The 18,335-nt window shown below is 36.6% G+C and overlaps 1 protein-coding gene across 2 annotated transcripts in view; it reads left to right on the plus strand.

The window, feature by feature from the left end:
- LOC136855402 (protein inscuteable homolog) overlaps positions 1–18,335 on the plus strand; it is a 176,031-nt gene that overhangs the window by 151,021 nt on the left and 6,675 nt on the right. Inside the window, exons 3-4 of one of the 2 annotated variants that reach the window (XM_067132390.1) lie at positions 16,565–16,774; positions 17,332–17,458. In XM_067132390.1, the coding sequence (XP_066988491.1) occupies positions 16,565–16,774; positions 17,332–17,458 (337 nt within the window). Of the gene's footprint in view, positions 1–16,564; positions 16,775–17,331; positions 17,459–18,335 lie in introns of those variants that run through there. The other variant, XM_067132392.1, reaches the window with a different exon arrangement.

Here is an 18,335-nt window from a genome sequence, read left to right on the forward strand (position 1 = left end):
CTAATGGTTTTATGTGCTGAGACTCACGGATAAAGAGAGAGAGAGAGAGAGAGAGAGAGAGAGAGAGAGAGAGAGAGAATTTTGGTAATTAACATAATATTATCTAAGAGTTGCTGTACCTAATGATTTTATCGGTGCTGAGACTCACGGAGAGAGAGAGAGAGAGAGAGAGAGAGAGAGAGAGAGAGAGAGAGAGAGAGAGAGAGAGAGGGGAGCTTTACACTGTCTGTCAAGAAATCAGTGCAAAATGGTTGAAAGATCACCGTAGGTGTTTCTGCATTTTACCCTAAAAGTATAATTATCAATATGAACTTTTCAAACCCACCATCATGGAAAGATGACTTGTCATTGCAAAAAAAAATTTAGCTATGTTGTTTTACTGATTAGTGAATGCCTGAAATTAATGATGCAGTGAAAGTACTTACGATAAAGATCGTGGACAAAAACTTTAAGGATCATTTATCATGGAAATCTCTCTCTCTCTCTCTCTCCTCTGGTGATAAGAATGGTTGAAGTGGAGTTTGATCAACAGGATTTTTCTTACCAACTAGACATAAAAAAAGTTGGAACGTGGAAGGTTAGCTAGCTCTTAGTTCTCTACAGTTAATTGTGATAGATTTTTATTTCTTGTATCTTAAACCTTTTTCTCTTAGATTCTTTGTTTATAAAATATCACAATTGCAAATATATAATTTTTGTGGGACTACATAAATATATGAAGGTTTTTAGATGAATTATTGTTCAACAGTAACGAGTGAAAATGGTGTGAAGACATTGCAACCGATTTCTAATAATCGTCTGTTCGCGACAACCACCCTAATGATGTGGAAAGAGTTCAAACATTCGCGTAGGCATCGCAATTTCTAACACATCTCAAAATTAAAATCACTACTTAAGAGACTATAAACTATAGACAGCTAACAAGTAACTGAATCTATAATAATAAAATCCGAGAGGTTCTGATCTTGTTTGTCATCCCCCGGGTGACAGTAGAGGAGAATGACACAGCCACCCACCCCCGGCAAACCAGTGTGTCCGTCCCTGGTGGGGCGGGGTTGGTAGGGGAATGGTAGGGTAGGGGATATATCCACCCTCCTCCTGCAAACCTGTTTGTCCTCCCTGGGAGGGGCGGGGTAGGTAGGGGATCGGGAGGGTAGAGGAGACAGCAGCTTGTTTTGAAATAAATGATAGTTTTTCAATTGATATATGCCCTTACCACAACTAAGTCTTCATTGGAGGGGTGGGTAGAGCTCTCGGTTAGCACGCTGTTGGCCCAGCGTTCGACTCTCCGACCGGCCAATGAAGATTTAGAGGAATTTATTTCTGGTGATAGAAATTCATTTCTCATCTTAATGTGGTTCAGTTCCACAATAAGCTGTAGGTCCCGTTGCTAGGTAACCAGTTGGTTCTAGCCACGTAAAATAAGTCTATTCTTCAGGGCCAGCCTAGGAGAGCTGTTAATCAGCTCAGCGGTCTGGTTAAACTAAGATATAAACTTAACTTACCACAACTGGAATGAGGGAAGTGGATGACCACTTTAAAACTCATAATTAAGAAACAATAAGTAATTCAATCGAATACTGACCTTTCGATTTGTTAACATTATTTTATGAATTGTGTGATACTTCAAAGTAAAGTGCCGGCTTACCAAAAAAAAAAAAATGGTTATTTTCTTTGTCTACCTTTTCGTATTATGATACAAATATTTGTTTTAGTATTTATGTGGTTGTATATGTACTCTAATAACTTTACATCTTCATACTTTATGATTGCCAAATACGTATGAAATATATATATATATATATATATATATATATATATATATATATATATATATATATATATATAATATATATATATATATATATAATATATATATATATATATACACACAATATGTATATATATATATACACAATATGTATATATATATATACTACTATGTATATATATATATATATACAGTATACACAATATATATACATTCTTAGCTTGCCTTATTTTAGTTGTTTTGAAAATAAAATCATTGTTAAAACCTTTTATGTCAACCTCGTTTTTTCATACAATAATACACTAAAAAGAATGTTAATAGCCCTAAAGAAAACAACAACATAATCTATAAAATTCCATGTTTGGATTGCCTCTTTTTATAATATTATTGGCCAGTCTAGCAAAGATTTAGATGTACGTATTAAAGCAAGATAAGTATTCAGTCAAAACTGACAAACATCCAATGCTATATTCATTCATTTAAGCGAAACTCACAGGATAAATTGGACTGAAAGTTCAGTGATTGCCAGATCGAAAGATTATTCTTAAAGAAATCTATTGAGTCCAACTATTATCCAGCTTACTTCAGCTGTAATTTTAACATTAGCCCTGGCATGTATTATTTGGACCCCTGTATTAGAAAAATGTTGAAGAAATAACAAAAGATAAAATCACTGACTTAATTACAAATTAGTTACCTTATATATATTTCTATGTATCCATATATTTAATATAATTTTATTTGTAAAAATGTTCATCTTGCAAAAACTATTGTTTTTACAAAAAAAGAGAATTATTTTGTTGTACTAATATTTTTTGGGTGGTCAGACACGCTCTTGTATAATCTTTTAATTGTCCAGTCCCTGCTTCTGAACGGTTGATCCTAATCCTTTGCAAAACTTCTTAAATATTTAACCCTGTTTTGGCAGTTTTACTAATTCTTCAATTGTGTTGAATTCCAGGTACACAAATTTTTTCCTTTATAATCCCCATCTGTCAATTATATAGGCTTTCTTTGTAAACTTACTTTTATATTTCTTCAGTCTGCTAAGGAAAGGATCGAAAGAGTCGAAAGGCCTCGCAGTACTCAAGTGTTTCCCTTTCCTTCGTGGATTTTATCTTTATATATATATATATATATATATATATATATATATATATATAGTTATATATATATATATATATATATATATATATAATATTAGTGGATGCCGTAACTCAGTGACAGAACGCTTGGCCTGCATTTTTAAAGCTGTGGTTTCCGAGCTGGCCAGTTCTCCAGCGTCAGCTGGATTAAAATTTATTGAGAACGTGAGGGACCTGCCCTTCTGCAACCAGCCTTCAGAAGGGTGAAAAAGGCGTTTTGGTGAATACATGCAAGTACTCACGAAGGGGCAATTTGTTATCCACTTGAACAGGTGGTGCCAAACGGTCTGGAACAAAGGGACCCGAAACGGAAAACCTGCGGTTAAATCAAATGACGGCCAAACTAATTAGTCAGGTGCTTTGACTTGGTGCTAGCTATTGTTTCACACGCAGACACCGGCAGATTAGCAGTCGTTAATACCCACTCATTAGGACATGCCCAGGGTAGAATGAGGCCTTAATGCAGCGATATGAATTCGCGTATCATGTGAGATCAAACTTCCCCCATCTTAAAGGTTTCCACCGCTGCGGGTGGGGCGAATTCACACATACAAATGGGGTCGGTCTCTTGTTATCCTGGCAGCGGCCCTTTAAACAGGGGTTAATGGTATGTTGGTATTGGCCGGGTCATTGCGTGGCGCCTGATTATTTCTTCGTCGTCGTTATTAATGCGGCCCTGCGTAAGATGGCGGTTCTTTAAACAGGTGTGAACATTCTTGTTTCTTGCCCCCTGGCCCACCACCCTCCCCACACAACTGTTTTTTTTCCTTCCTGACTAGCATTTAATTTATGCTAAGTAGAGACTTGGATTTGGGTATTTAATAAAACAAGCGATGTTTTAGTAAGTACATACTGAACACTCTGTATATAACAACTTATGTAGATCTTCAAATGATGTTTGTTTCATTTCAAAATAACAAATGAAATTCAAGAAACCTTTGAAGTCTTTTAAATAACGTGCTTTTGAAAATCGTGCGTGACAGATTGCTCATAGAAAGGATTTATGTGTTGTTTTTAAAGATTCAGACGTTGTCAGCTGAATTAATTACATTTGCATTGTCATTAGTGTATATTTCTTTAATAATGGACAGTACTTGAAACTTCAAATTACTACAAAAATCTTATAAACCTTTTTATGCGCAATTTGTGTACAACGATTTTCACAAATAAATCAGTCAAAAGATTTTACGTGCATTGGATCATTTAATGAATTAGGTGACCATTTATGTTAATTTCATTCGTTATAACCGATTTTCCTTTCCTTTGAGAACTAGAATATGCATTAGTCTGTAATATTTTACGAATATACTTTTATTTTCGTAAAAGTAAAAAGAAAACGATTTCATACCCGGGCGCTGGCACGCATTGTTCGCAAGACGCCAGAGGAAATTGAAACGAATGACTGCACCTGAGAGAGCGTCCCTCTACTTAAGATCATTACGACCTACGCAATAAATCTTGCTGCCGGTAATTACAACCTGTAACGAATGCCAAGCATGCTTGTATGTGCTGTGAATTATTTATCCGTTCTTCCTGGTTGTTTACGTTTTTCGTTCAAATTACGATAGGGAATTGAAATCGGATAGTATTTGCCACATGCAGCAGGCAAAATGGGGTTAAATGCACATTCATACAGAACAAAGAAAGAGAGAGAGAGAGAGAGAGAGAGAGAGAGAGAGAGAGAGAGAGAGAGAGAGAGAGAGAGAGAATATATAAGTATGCACCTTAATTATGATAAGCCTTAAGGCAACACGTGTTTGGCATCATTCATACAGAACAAAAGAGAGAGAGAGAGAGAGATAGAGAGAGAGAATTTATTAGTGCACATTAATTATAAGCCTTTAGGCAACATGCTGTGATTGGCATTTAGTTGGCATCATTCATACAGTGCAAGAGAGAGAGAGAGAGAGAGAGAGAGAGAGAGAGAGAGAGAGAGAGAGAGAGTCTCGTGGGCTAAGCAAGTAGGCACGAAACACAACCTCTCATTTTATATTACGAGTACCTCACCCCTGGGAGGTATCATCATTCTTCGCTAAAAATTTTCTATTGAAATTCTGACATTTACTTCTATTTAAAGACATTATGAACTCGGCCTCTTCACCCTTCTCACCATCCATTGTATCTTTTTTTTTTATATTTTCCACTTTCTCCAGAAGTTGTAGAGGTAGGGAATTTTTTTATGTTATGTTTTTTACGATTGTTTTTTATTACGAGGTGGCATGTAGAGGCCATATGATCTGTTAAATTTCTGTTTTCAATAGCTTTTTTTTTTTAATGTAATTGAATTTTATCATGAACAAATGAACTAAATGATGTCTAATTTATTTTTGGTTATTTGCAAAGCTTCTGCAAAATTGCTTTCTAGTAATTGTTTCCCATACAAAGATTTAACATACAGTGTATTTGCATTTTTCACATGCTATCAAATAAAATACCACCTTCCAAAAGTAGATAACTTCATCTCTTGCGTATCTTGTCAAGCTGTGAATAATGAAGGTAGAATTATGAATGAAACAATGAATGGTGTGTAATGGGTGTATTGTTAGCTGTGAATGGCTTCATCAGGGATTTGTTGATGCTTATAATTTCTGGGGACGATAGCGTAAAACACGATTCTCCCATCAGATGATAATTCTCTCTCTCTCTCTCTCTCTCTCTCTCTCTCTCTCTCTCTCTCTCTCTCTCGTCAAGTGCTCCTCCCATAATTAGTTGTCAGGAAAACATCCCTGACCTAAGCATTCTTTAAAATTCTCTCTCTCTCTCTCTCTCTCTCTCTCTCTCTCTCTCTCTCTCTCTCTCTCTCTCTCTCTCTCTCTCTCTCCACACATAGATATTTCATGAAGATATACTCATGTAACCCTGCCTTTTTATAACTCTCTTCTTTAGACCTTAAAATATATTTCAGGGTCAGTTTGCGGTTAACCTTTGACCCTTGCATCCTGTTGACCCCCAAAGCTTGCCGTTGATTTGAGAAACTTAATCTCATCAGAGGGTACATCTTTGCAGAAGTATGGAGGGTTGTAGGAAACGAATTTATTGAATGAAAAATATTAATATTGTGGAAGTCATGTTCATGAAAAGTTATATAGAGACGCGCGTTTGAAAGGAATAATTTAGTAAATTTAATATGAAAAAATATTTTTCAGGGTTTATTTTTAAAAGTGCAACGATTATAACTTCCCTAAACCTGTACGTAACTTTTCATTAGAGTAATAAATAGGACGTTGTGTTTACATAGTGGTGTTTATTAAAGTAAAGGATATAACGTTTATATTTCAATACAGAGATAAAAATTGTCTGTCGTGTACCATGGAGGAAAATCGGTCTATTAAATATGTAATAATTAATTGGCAAGCGCTTGAAGAGCGTGCTTCCTTTGGATAATAATCGAAAGTTGTGCGGATGTAGTGTGCTAATTTCTGCAAAGTAAAAGGGATATAATATTAAGTTAATCAATTTTAAGATTAACCATTTTCGAGAACACATTATATAATACTCCTGGCGGCAAAATTCAGTATTACTTATCTACTCGTCAGTGGATCTCTTGTAGTCAAGGAATGGTGCTTTATATTCGTTTTAGCAGTTAAAGACAGCAGGTCGTTATAGTATTAAGCATAGATGAAGTTAACGAATGATTATATTGCATATATAGTAAATGGATCAGGTACAGACTATTTTCATGGCATCATGTGACAGATTAGCCTTAGCCGTTAGAGTGGTCATTGTACCTATTTGTCTTGTATGTAGAATGCAATAGCGAGATATTCTCTCTCTCTCTCTCTCTCTCTCTCTCTCTCTCTCTCTCTCTCTCTCTCTCTCTCTCTCTCTCTCTCTCTAATACACACACACACACACACACACACACACACACACACACACACAATTCAGCAATTTCATGAACATAAATAAGATCTGAGTGAACAACTACTCAGTTTGAGGAACCAGTTATATTAGACGCACTGTTTCGGGAAGTTTGACCAGTAAACGATAACATAACAAGGATATAAAGTAGGTCGTTCAGGTCGTTTCTTTTCTCTACTCTCCTCCTTTCATTTTAGTTCTTCATGGAATCCTTAATACGTTAAATAAAATCCCTAGCACCTAAACCGACCTGAACTTTTTTTTTTTTTTTTTTTTTTTTTGCATTTCGTACATGGGCCAGCGTTCTTTCTTAGCGAAATGTTGAGTTCCTTCAGCATCGATTTTTGAACCCAAAACAAGGGATGTCGTTTTCATTATAAAGGGAAACATCGACGAAGGGAAGCAGTACTAGGCATGCCAACTTTAGGAGGGAGAAATGTGATCAAAGGCTAAAATGAGATAATGTGCGATAACAGACTGCAGAGGAGGCGCCTTCTTCCTGGGCTCGTGGGAACGGCATCTTTGTAGTACCCAGCCTGTGGTGTCACAAGATTAATTACGGCCATCATTGTTCATACTGATGCGGTTATGTCAAGGCAGGTCACTGAGGGTAGAATAAGGTCAACACGGGCCGAAGATGAAAGCTGTTTTGCTTAAGGTCGGCTGTCAATGAGTTAATGGGGTGTATTATGGGTACCCAGTGACCTGGGTTGACCTCGCGCCCAGGCGAGCGTGGAGAGCGTCGCGGTCTTCATTATTATCATAATGATTAATATTATTATATTGTCTTGTGAAAAGTGGAACGCGTATATGAAGTTAAATAGGAACGCTGCACGCAAAGGAATACAAGAATCTCTCCAATCAAAGAAGCAGTGTTCCTAGACTTAGCTTTCCTTCATTTAAAGGACATTTGCTTTTATAGTGTGAAGTGTGGTTTTCCTATTAAAAAAAAGTATATCTTCACCAGTACGACTATTGTACTTTGATATTCGATATTCCAGTAATTACCAGCTTCACAACAGTTGTAGTCTTAAAAATAACTTCAGATTAACCCGGAAAATTTTATTACATATCTCTTGAAGAACATATTCGAACTTCTATAACGGTCATATTTCATTTGATTCTGCTGAATTTTTGAGTGACCTCCTTTTCAGAAAAACAAGTTTATCTTCAGCACGATTGAAAAACCGACATTGAACTCTGTTAATGATATTAGCAAACATTATAGTATAAGAATTATCTTTGTATTTCTTGGAGTCAGTATTGGATAATTCAAACGACCATTAAAATTCTGTTTTGTCCATTATTCCCTAAGTCATCGAAAAGTTTCATCCTATACTTAATAGTCACCAGATGTACTCGTGAAATAAAATTGTTCCCGCCATTTTCATTGCGTCTTTTTCCATATTTATTAAAAAGTTGTCATATAACCCTAGATTTCATGTTATTAACACCGGCATCAACGGTACATTTACATTTTATTTAAATAACTGTACTTATATAATTCTGTCGGTAACTATTATAATACCTTCCTTTTACTTAATTGTGCATATTAATCTTACATTCTATGATCAACCTTTGTTCGTTTCGAAGACTGAATGTTGCCTTTCTAGGTGACCTGAAGACCTCTACGGACGAAAGCTGCAAGTTGATTCATTAATGCCCTCTTTTATTCCGTCCATTTTTGCGGGTTAGTTGGTAGCCCTCAGGTTCCTTACATTGATGGTAAATGCATAACTAGTGCTCTCATACCCTGGACTGCATTAACACCTGCACCACTGTCTTCAGTGTTCGTACTCCTTAGTGGGGTAGTACCGTCAATGCCAGCTCACGTGGTGTACTGTAGTCATTACTTAAGTGTCTTTACAGCTCCCCTTCGGCCCCTAGCTGAAACCTCTTTCATTCCCTTTACTGTACCTTCGTTCATATTCTCTTTCTTTCATCTGTGTTTCCACCTCTTACAATTGTTTCACAGTGCAACTGCGAGGTTTTCCTCCTATTACACCTTTCAAACCTTTTTACTGTCAATTTCCTTTTAAGCGCTGAACGACCTCATAGGTCCCAGTGCTCGGCCTTTTGCATAAATCCCATATTCTATCTACCTTGTGTTTGTAAATTTCTGCAGCGATAACGTCACAGAAAACCGAGTAACAATCCGAAATATTTCTGCATACTACATTTATAGTAAGACAGGTTAAACTTTGCAGTTTAACTCCAGCCGTCAGCAAATTGTTGTAAAAAAAAAAAAAGACTCGAAATTATTTCACGGGACGGGAAATTATGCAGCGATAATAGTCTAATTAAGTTATTAAGGGGAGTTTTATGGTACAACACATGGAAGATTTTATCGCGTGAAATAAGAATTCCTTTCTTTTCAACCGAGGAGAAAATTACAAGTTGTAAGCGATTCCCTGGTATCATAAAGATCATTTATGCTTCGCTGATTTTTGCATCAGTTTTGTGAAAATGTTAAATGTTTTGCTGCTATTGGCTGCGTTCCATTCCTCTTTATTGTGGCACTCTTGAAGGAAAAGAAGATTGAGAGGTGGGGGGATTAATTCTGTACAAATCGAATTCTAAATGAATTTTAAAGTTATCGACGTAATTTGGCATTTAGATTTAATTTAATTAATCTCAGATTTGATATTTTTTTTTTATCTGGGTGGTTAAATCGATGAAAAGTAGATACTCTGGTTACAGATACCGATGCATATTTGTCTTGGTACTTGTAAATATTTACATAAATGCAACGCAAAATCATTTTCCCTTGCATAAAGGAATCCCTATATCCTCATATTCTAAGCTGATTATATGAAAGTATATTTATACTTAATATAGATTTTGTTTCTATATACACATACAAAGTTATCAAAAATCCTTTCTCCATTTGAGTGATAGACCATCTTTCATTTCCCCAGCTGACAATACGTCCTGACCGTCCTCCATCTTGCAGGATTGAAATTATTCGTTTTATTAAAAGGACAAGCCACGACTTTTAGACCGACGATCTGTTCGTGTCTTCCTCCCCCTTTCCACGTTTAATCGTGCTTAAAGTAAATGGCTTTAGGAGCCGGATAAGCCCAGGCTTTCAAGGGTACAAGGGCATGTATAGGTGTTGTAAGAAAGTGCCTTGGGGTTAGAATGAATCTCTCTCTCTCTCTCTCTCTCTCTCTCTCTCTCTCTCTCTCTCTCTCTCTCTCTCTCTCTCTCTCTCGTAAAAACAGGCAAGTGAACCATATTACAAAAAACACCAAAAGGCATTTTTATCCAAGGATGTAGAACGAGAGAGAGAGAGAGAGAGAGAGAGAAGAATGAGAGAGAGTGCCCTGGGGGTGTGTATCTGGTGATCATTTATAGCATGCAGTACTCTTGAAGCCACGCCCACACTGGAAACCCCGCCCACTCCCACGCAAGTTTTATCTTATGCAAAATTGCTCCTTGCAGGGGATGCTAAATTCCGCTCTCTCATATAAACACGCCAGGGAGGCTCCGCCCTTCGTTGGTTAGTGTTGGGAATTGTGTTCGGTTTACGGGATAAAGAGAAAGAGGTGTTTTGGGTAGGTGAGAGAAAGAGATAAATAGGCTCTTCATTTGTATTTGTGTGTGTGTGTGTGTGTGTGTGAGAGAGAGAGAGAGAGAGAGAGAGAGAGAGAGAGAGAGAGAGAGAGTTGTTAGGGTTAAGTGAAAGAGAGGTGAATAGCCCTTATATTTGTACTCATGTGTGTAAGAGAATGGGGTGTAATGAGCGAACGACAAATAGGCCTTACTTCTGTATTTGTGTGTGTGTGTGAGAGAGAGAGAGAGAGAGAGAGAGAGAGAGAGAGAGAGAGAGAGAGAGAGCTGCTTATGGGTAAATGATAGTGAGAGTTAAATAAGACTTGTATTTGTTTGTGTGAGATATAGAGAGAGGTTTTAAGACTAATTGAGAGCGAGAGACAAATAGACCTATCTTACTTGTGTGCGTTTTTTGTGTGGTTAATTAAGAGTAAGACATGAATAGGCCTTACGTTTGTGTGCGTTTGTGTGTGTGAGAGAGAGAGAGAGAGAGAGAGAGAGAGAGAGAGAGAGAGAGAGAGAGAGAGAGAGAGAGAGAGAGAGGGGCAGTTGTTTTGGTTAACTGAGAGATAAGCAGGCACTACATTTTTATTTGTGTTTCTGTGTGAGAGAGAGAGAGAGAGAGAGAGAGAGAGAGAGAGAGAGAGAGAGAGAGTGTCATATGTAATTAACAATGATAAATAGGCCTTGCATTTAAAATTGTGTGTGTGTGTGACTGTGGTAGAGAGAGGTAGGTATTATGATTAATTGAGAGCAAGAGGTTGTGCATTTGTATGTGTGTGTGTTTGTGTGTATGAGAAAGAGGAGAGAAAGAGAGAGGTGTTTAGGTAAAGTGAGAGCAGTAGCTTATTTGGCTTAAGTTTGTGTGTGTGAGAGAGAGAGAGAGAGAGAGAGAGTTTCAGTTAGTGGGAGGTAGAGATAAGGTCTTACTTTTTTCGTGCCTGTGCCTGTACGTGTGTGTGTGTGTGAGTGAGAGAGAGAGAGAGAGAGAGAGAGAGAGAGAGAGAGAGGAGAGAGGGGGGGGGGCGGGAGAGAGGAGTTATGGTTAAGTGGAGGCGAGATATGAATAGGCTTTCTTTATATTTGTTTGTTTGTGTGCGAGAGAGAGAGAGAGAGAGAGAGAGAGAGAGAGAGAGAGAGAGAGAGAGAGAGAAGCTAAAATCTGGCACTAGGAAGGGATCACGGAAGAGCAAAGTCCCGTTGTTATAGGGATGATAAGGGACATTGGTATGCACACGTTGACATTAACGCTTTAATTTCAACAACCTGAGGATGGTGTGGAAGCTTTGCAACGCTGAGAGAGAGAGAGAAAGATGCTGTCTGGTGCAAGAAAAGCTGAGAGATTTTACTGACCCTATAAGAGGGAAGAACCAGAAAAGGTTACAAATGGAAATGTTTAAAATTCATTGTATTTGTAAATGGTGAACAGTAAGCTTCTTTCCCCATGCAAATATACATAAGTGAAGTCTTTTCATGTAATGATGAAGATGGGTCATTGATCATGACACTTTGTCATAAATTGATACAGGCTGATAAATCCGAAGCTTAGTCATAAATTGATACAGGCTGATGAATCCGAAGCTTAGTCATAAATTGATACAGGCTGATAAATCCGAAGTTTAGTCATAAATTGATACAGGCTGATAAATCCGAAGCTTACAGTATGGTTGTATATATTTTTGTTTATAAACAATGAACAGAAGAATAATTTTATTTTAAAAAACTAGATCGTTGAACAGACTGGCTTTCACTGAATGTGAGTATATTTTCCGAAGCTTAAGGTTGTGCATATTTTTGTTTATAAACAAGGAACAGAAGAAGAAACTTATTTTAAAAACTAGATCGTTGAACAGACTGGCTTTCACTGAATGTGAGTATATTTATTTTTGTGACTGATTGGCTGTCCACTTTTTCAAACATCTTGGGTGAACTCAATTTAGGAGTCATGCGAGCCATTTTAAACTAACGAGCAACGGGTTTCTTCACATATCGAATGACTGTGCCGGCCCAGGACATGCAAATGGGTCGCTGGGAAGAAGTTGTAGGAATAAAACCACTCGTTGAAGTTGCTGAAGGGTTGACGATTGAGAGTTTCGGAGGATGAGCGCAGGAGTCAAGGTTGCCTTTGAGGGCGAGGCTGGGCACGCTGGTGATTTTATGGCGGCAATAAAGGCACTGCCTCTCTTTGCTAAGTGATCTAGCAACGTGTCTAGACACTTACTTGTCGGAGAGAGAGAGAGAGAGAGAGAGAGAGAGAGAGAGAGAGAGAGAGAGAGAGAGAGAGAGAGAGAGAGAGAGAGAGAGAGAATGTCGACTCCTTTTGTTCTTTCGAAGGAAAATAGCCATAGAACTTAAAGTCATGCCATAAACAGAGATCAATGCGAATCATTTTGTCACCTTTTATATTGGCATGGAATTGCGTCCACCTTTTGGGCATCATTTGACCGATCGTATTTTTTTGTGTAGCGCTGTCATTCAAGTAAAACCAATGCTTATTTGTATACCTATTATATCTTCGCCAACATATACCAGTTTTACTACTTGCACAGACGTCAGTCGATTGTGAAGGTAGAAGTGAGCACGGGGCTTGCAACCTCATCCTAAAATACTCTTTGAAAAGTGAATGTGTTTGTGTGTGTGTGTGGACAAAGACCACAAAACAAGTGTTTACCTGCATTAATTCCTATATGTTTATATATAAGACAAGAAAGGAAGTTAATCATTATATTAATTATTAATCCAGAATACACTAGCGTTAGAAGGTAAAGACTACCTAGATCATTTGTTCCTTCTAATAGTCGCCGCGTGGTACTTCTTTGAGTCATGATTAGGTTTTCAAATTTACCTTCGAAATTCTGGGAGCTGCGATGTAGCAGAATATGGTTACTGTCCGAGTGTTGTCTTTTTCAAGCTGGGAATTTTTCAGCTGAAACTTAATTTTAACTACTACGAGGTGTGAAGAGTTTTTTTAATGATCTTTTGAGATTTCGCTGTTTCTATGGCGCTTGTAACTTTGAATGTAATGAAATGTCTTATATTTTTGTAATTATTAGTAATTGTAAGGCAGCAATTACCGACCAACGAAACCTCTGTCCAAGATGGTGTAAGGCTGGTTCTCTCTCTCTCTCTCTCTCTCTCTCTCTCTCTCTCTCTCTCTCTCTCTCTCTCTCTCTCTCTCTCTCGACTTAATTTATGAGATTTTTCACCGGTAATTGTAATTTTCATTAATTTTAGTTGCATTAATAATTGATAATTGTATTTGATATTAATGCATGGCGTGACATTTATGTTTTAACTTCCAGCCATTACAACTATGTTGTGAAAAAGGTTTCCTTGGTGCTGAAGAAGGCTGTTTAAATGTGCGAGTGTGTAACTTTCTCTCCCAGCGTAGAATTTACATCTATGTATTTATGCATTAACAAGAGAGAGTATTTTGAATATCATTTGCTAGATAGGAATGATAACTGCAAAGAATATTCATTTCCATCGTAAAAAAAGAATTAACTTATCAACCATTAACCTTAGTTTCTCTGTCGATCAATTAGAAGAAAATTGGGGGGAAAATTAGAGGATAATGATCTTAATGTTAACTTAGAATAAATTTATGATCAGAGAAAAATTCTCTGCACTTAGTGGGCGGGAGAAAGGAAACACTTGTTTTACTATTATTAGGTTTCAGTGAGTGGCGAAGTGTTCTACTGTGAGTTGGGTGTAGTAAGGAATATTAAAGTTCAACACCTAGTTGGTAGAAGGAAGGAACAATGTCGGTAAAATAAGCAATGAAATTTGTTCACTGTAAAGTTTGTAAGGTAATAGATTTTTCTGTTAAATGTAACCGATGGAACTGAAGGTAGAGTTGTATGATACTACAATTAGACAATATTAGAAAGAATCGGGGAAATGCAGGAAACAGTTACGGAAGTAAATTATTTCACGGGAGTGTTGCTAAAACACTGTTGTATGTCCGTATTTGTGTAGGGTGACTGATATCCTTGTGCGTAGTTATATCAAGTGACCAATGCTGTGAAACTTTTCTGCACGGAGGTTCAACTTTGCTTCCGCAGGAAATGTATTTAGGGTCTATTGGTCACTTGTTACCAAATATGTAGATTGTGTTCGATGCGACATAGAGGAGTCCTTTCTTTTTCCCCCTTTTTAAGTTGCATTTGTTTTTATTTAGAACAGTTTTCGAGTATTTTTGTACCTGCCTTTTTTTTAAATTGTTATGACCAGATTTTCCTTAACTTTAATATGTCTCGCTGAGGGGTTTTTGTGTCTTTTGATTGTGTTGCACTGATAGTGTTACACAAGGATGAAAACACAAGGCATTGTCAGCCTAAGAAATCGCGAAAATTGTTAGGCGAGGACTTCAATTCCTTTCTGATCAGCGTATGACAGGAAGCACGTCACCCATTATAAATCGGATGTCTTTTTTTTTTTATCTTATAAGATAACGTTCTTGTAGCGTTCTTTATGGGGTGCCACCCCAAATTTTACTAACTCATGAATGCAATAAGCTCTGGGTGATCCCTCCCCTTACTAAATTTGTATATATAGTATCTCCATAATAATCATTTACCTATTCTGTCACTGTAAAGGTATATGTATATATATATATATATATATATATATATATATATATATATATATATATATATATATATATATATATATATATATATATATTGTGTGTGTATTTTGTTTTATTTATTTATTTATTTTAGTGTGCGTGCAGTAAAGCGTGTGTCGCTATATGGTTATCTAGCCATAGACAAGTAACTGTTTAGGAGAGAGAGAGAGAGAGAGAGAGAGAGAGAGAGAGAGAGAGAGAGAGAGAGAGAGAGAGAGAGAGAGAGAGAGAAAGCGTAACTCCCTGGGACTCATTTTTCTTGGCGATCATAGGTCAGGGCTAAGCGTGAACATGAAGACTTGAAACTTTTATATGAAATATGGCAAAGTACTGTTTTGCGGTCAAGGTCTCCGCGATTCACGCGATAACTTCAAGATTGGACGTCGATGTAATTTTCTGATAGCGTTTCGATGAATATTAAAATCTTTATAAGTCCGTCGGTGCTCCTTGCCTGCGCACGATGTGTGTGTGTGTGTGCGCGCGCGTGTGCGTGCAAGATTTGTGCATGCGTCTGTTTGTTCTTAGTCCTCGCTTTATCATTTTTTCTTCTCTTAAGTTTCTAAATTATGATTTTTGACATGAATAAATTTTCATCAGAATTGTAATATAAACAGATATTAATTGTATCGTAAGATCATTTTATCCTTGTTGTGTCTTCAAGCTCATAGAAGCTTCAGTCGACCCTAAATAATCGTATATTTCAATGCAGTAACTCGATATTATATTTAAATCAATTATTGTGAAAGCATTTCGATTTCGATTTTTAAGTGTGGACTGATCGTCTCATTGAACAAAATCATTGTTTTTACTGGTTCTCTTCATGAAGCAGTGCATTACTTTCTTTAAATATTTATTTCAAAGTTCTTCTCATTACTGTGGTCTTTTGCTTAAATGTGCAGCTTTAGTTGGTTTCAGTTAGGTCCTTTATTTTCAGGCCTAGTCATGCTAAGGGCATGTGTAGTGTGGTCATCATTTGCATCGTTTCATTCTAATTCCATTGCTAAATCGTTCAACACTTGATGTTAAGTTAGCATTCTGTTATTACCTCTTGTTTAGGAAACTTGTACTTTTCACACTGCGTATTTAAATTTTTTTGTCTCAAACAGTAGCAGTTCAAGTTGGGTAATGGTATAATGTATTTTTTAAGATTGGTATTATCATCATGGCGAGTTTAGATGCAAAAATTATTGTGTGTTAATGTGGAATATTATTTTCAGCATATACATATGTATATAAATATATAATATATATATGTATATATATGTATGAATTTTATCACATCACCGTGATTCATATACAAGCATTAAGCTACAAACGTCCTTTAATATCCAATTCGCTCTACCTCGGAAATAATATATTTTCATATATGTTACCGAAGGGATTTTTTTTTATTTCGAGTTAGAGCGAATTGGATATTAAAGGACGTTAATGCTTATATATTAATGATATATATATATATGTATGTATATATATATATATATATATATATATATATATATATATATATTATAATGAGAGATAAGTGTCTCGTGCATGTTTAATGTGTTGCATTGTATTTGTCATTGCAGTCATCACCAGCGTTTTTAATTTTCCCCTTTCCAGGAACGAGTCTGTTAGTCAGTGGCTCCGAGATCTCCACCTTCTTTACGAGGCCGAGTGCATGAACACCCTGCAGTCCAAGTCTCTTCCCGGCGACTGCGGAAACACGAAGAGACGCGCCCACAACCAAGCCCACGCCACGACCCGCTACGCCATCAGAGCCATCCAGCGCAGGGCCCACGCTGTCTCCACGGAATTCGCAAGACTTTGCCAGTAAGTGGGTCTCTCTCCTTCTTTGGATCTGCGATACGACTGAATCGGTGTTTTGTTTTATATGGGACGGTAGTATCTCGCCCAATTCCAGCTCTGAAACGGTTCTTGTGCAACTGTTTGTTTGTTTGTTTGTTTGTTTACTGGTATGCGTTGGCTCTTCAGTCAAGATTATTTTTGTATAGAACGTTGAAGGGTTTCTTCAGTGGTTTTTATGGTAGAAATTGAATGTTTATTCTTTTTTTTTGTGTGAGGGTACTATATATTTATTGCTGTACGCATTTGTATATCATTAATTTGTATATCATCTTACACGGAAATGCGTTTGCAAGTGTGATTAAAACATCTTATGGATGTCTGCTTATAAAGACATGTTCGAATTAGGTCATACAACGATTTATTTAGGAAGTTAGTGTATTTGAAGTGTGGAACCCTTCTTTATAACTGAACTATTTCTTTTATGCTATCTCAGACGTTATTCTCAACAAGATAATGTTAACTTTACTAAAAACCATTTATTTTAATACCCGCTTTCAATATTTTCTTGACTTGTCTTCCAGGCGTCTGGAATGGCTGGAACTGGACCAGGTTCCCTCCTTGGCCGAGTCCCTGGTGGGCCACATCCGAAACTTCCTGAGGGATTACACCACCCAGTGGACGGCCGCAGACCCAGACCTCCTGCCACAGGTAAGGCGCCCATTCAAGAGCTCCCCCTGAAGGGAGGCTGATTATGACGTCTGCCGTAAAGACCTTGCCCCTGGGCTTCATAGACGCGACGGCGTATTATTCTTTACGCTGGATTACTTTTAATGAATGTGATCAAAGGACTCATTATTCACAGTCTGGAGCACTCTCAAGGAGTCCATTTTTACCGTCGAGTCCGTCCAGTGTCGTCGAGTGTTTGGTACGGCTTTATGTATGTATATATATATATATATATATATATATATATATATATATATATATATATATATATATATATATATATATATATATTTATATATATGTATATATTCATATGTATATATATATATATGCGTATGTCTGTGTGTGTATTTATGTATGTGTGTATATCTTGTTCGATTAACTTGACTAAACTGGATGGTAGTTTTTGTGATGTATTCAGTATTTTCATCCACACATTTTACATATTTTTGTTTGACTTTTTGTTACGACATTTCTATGTAAATTCATCGCATATTTGACGAGGTAATTTTTTTTTTTTTTTGCTGATTCTGAACGCGTCACCTTGAAGTGTAGTACAAAAATAAGAAAAGAGTTAGGTTTAATCAAAATACTACGCAGTTAGTTTAAGAAAGTTTTCTCCAAGAAGTTTATAATATATTTCTGATAAGTAAGGCGTTATTTAATTGAGTGGAGATTTTAAGTAATTATATTTACTTTCATAGTAAGCATTTTTCTTTAAATAATAACCTTCAATTTTATTTCTTGTCGTTAGAGAATTTCATTTCTTGTTGTTAGAGAATTTTATTTCTTGTTGTTAGAGAATTTTATTTCTTGTTGTTAGAGAATTTTATTCCTTGTTGTTAGAGAATTTTATTTC

The sequence above is a fragment of the Macrobrachium rosenbergii genome, chromosome 31 (assembly GCF_040412425.1).
Source record: "Macrobrachium rosenbergii isolate ZJJX-2024 chromosome 31, ASM4041242v1, whole genome shotgun sequence".
In the NCBI taxonomy this organism is placed as follows: Eukaryota; Metazoa; Arthropoda; class Malacostraca; order Decapoda; family Palaemonidae; genus Macrobrachium; species Macrobrachium rosenbergii.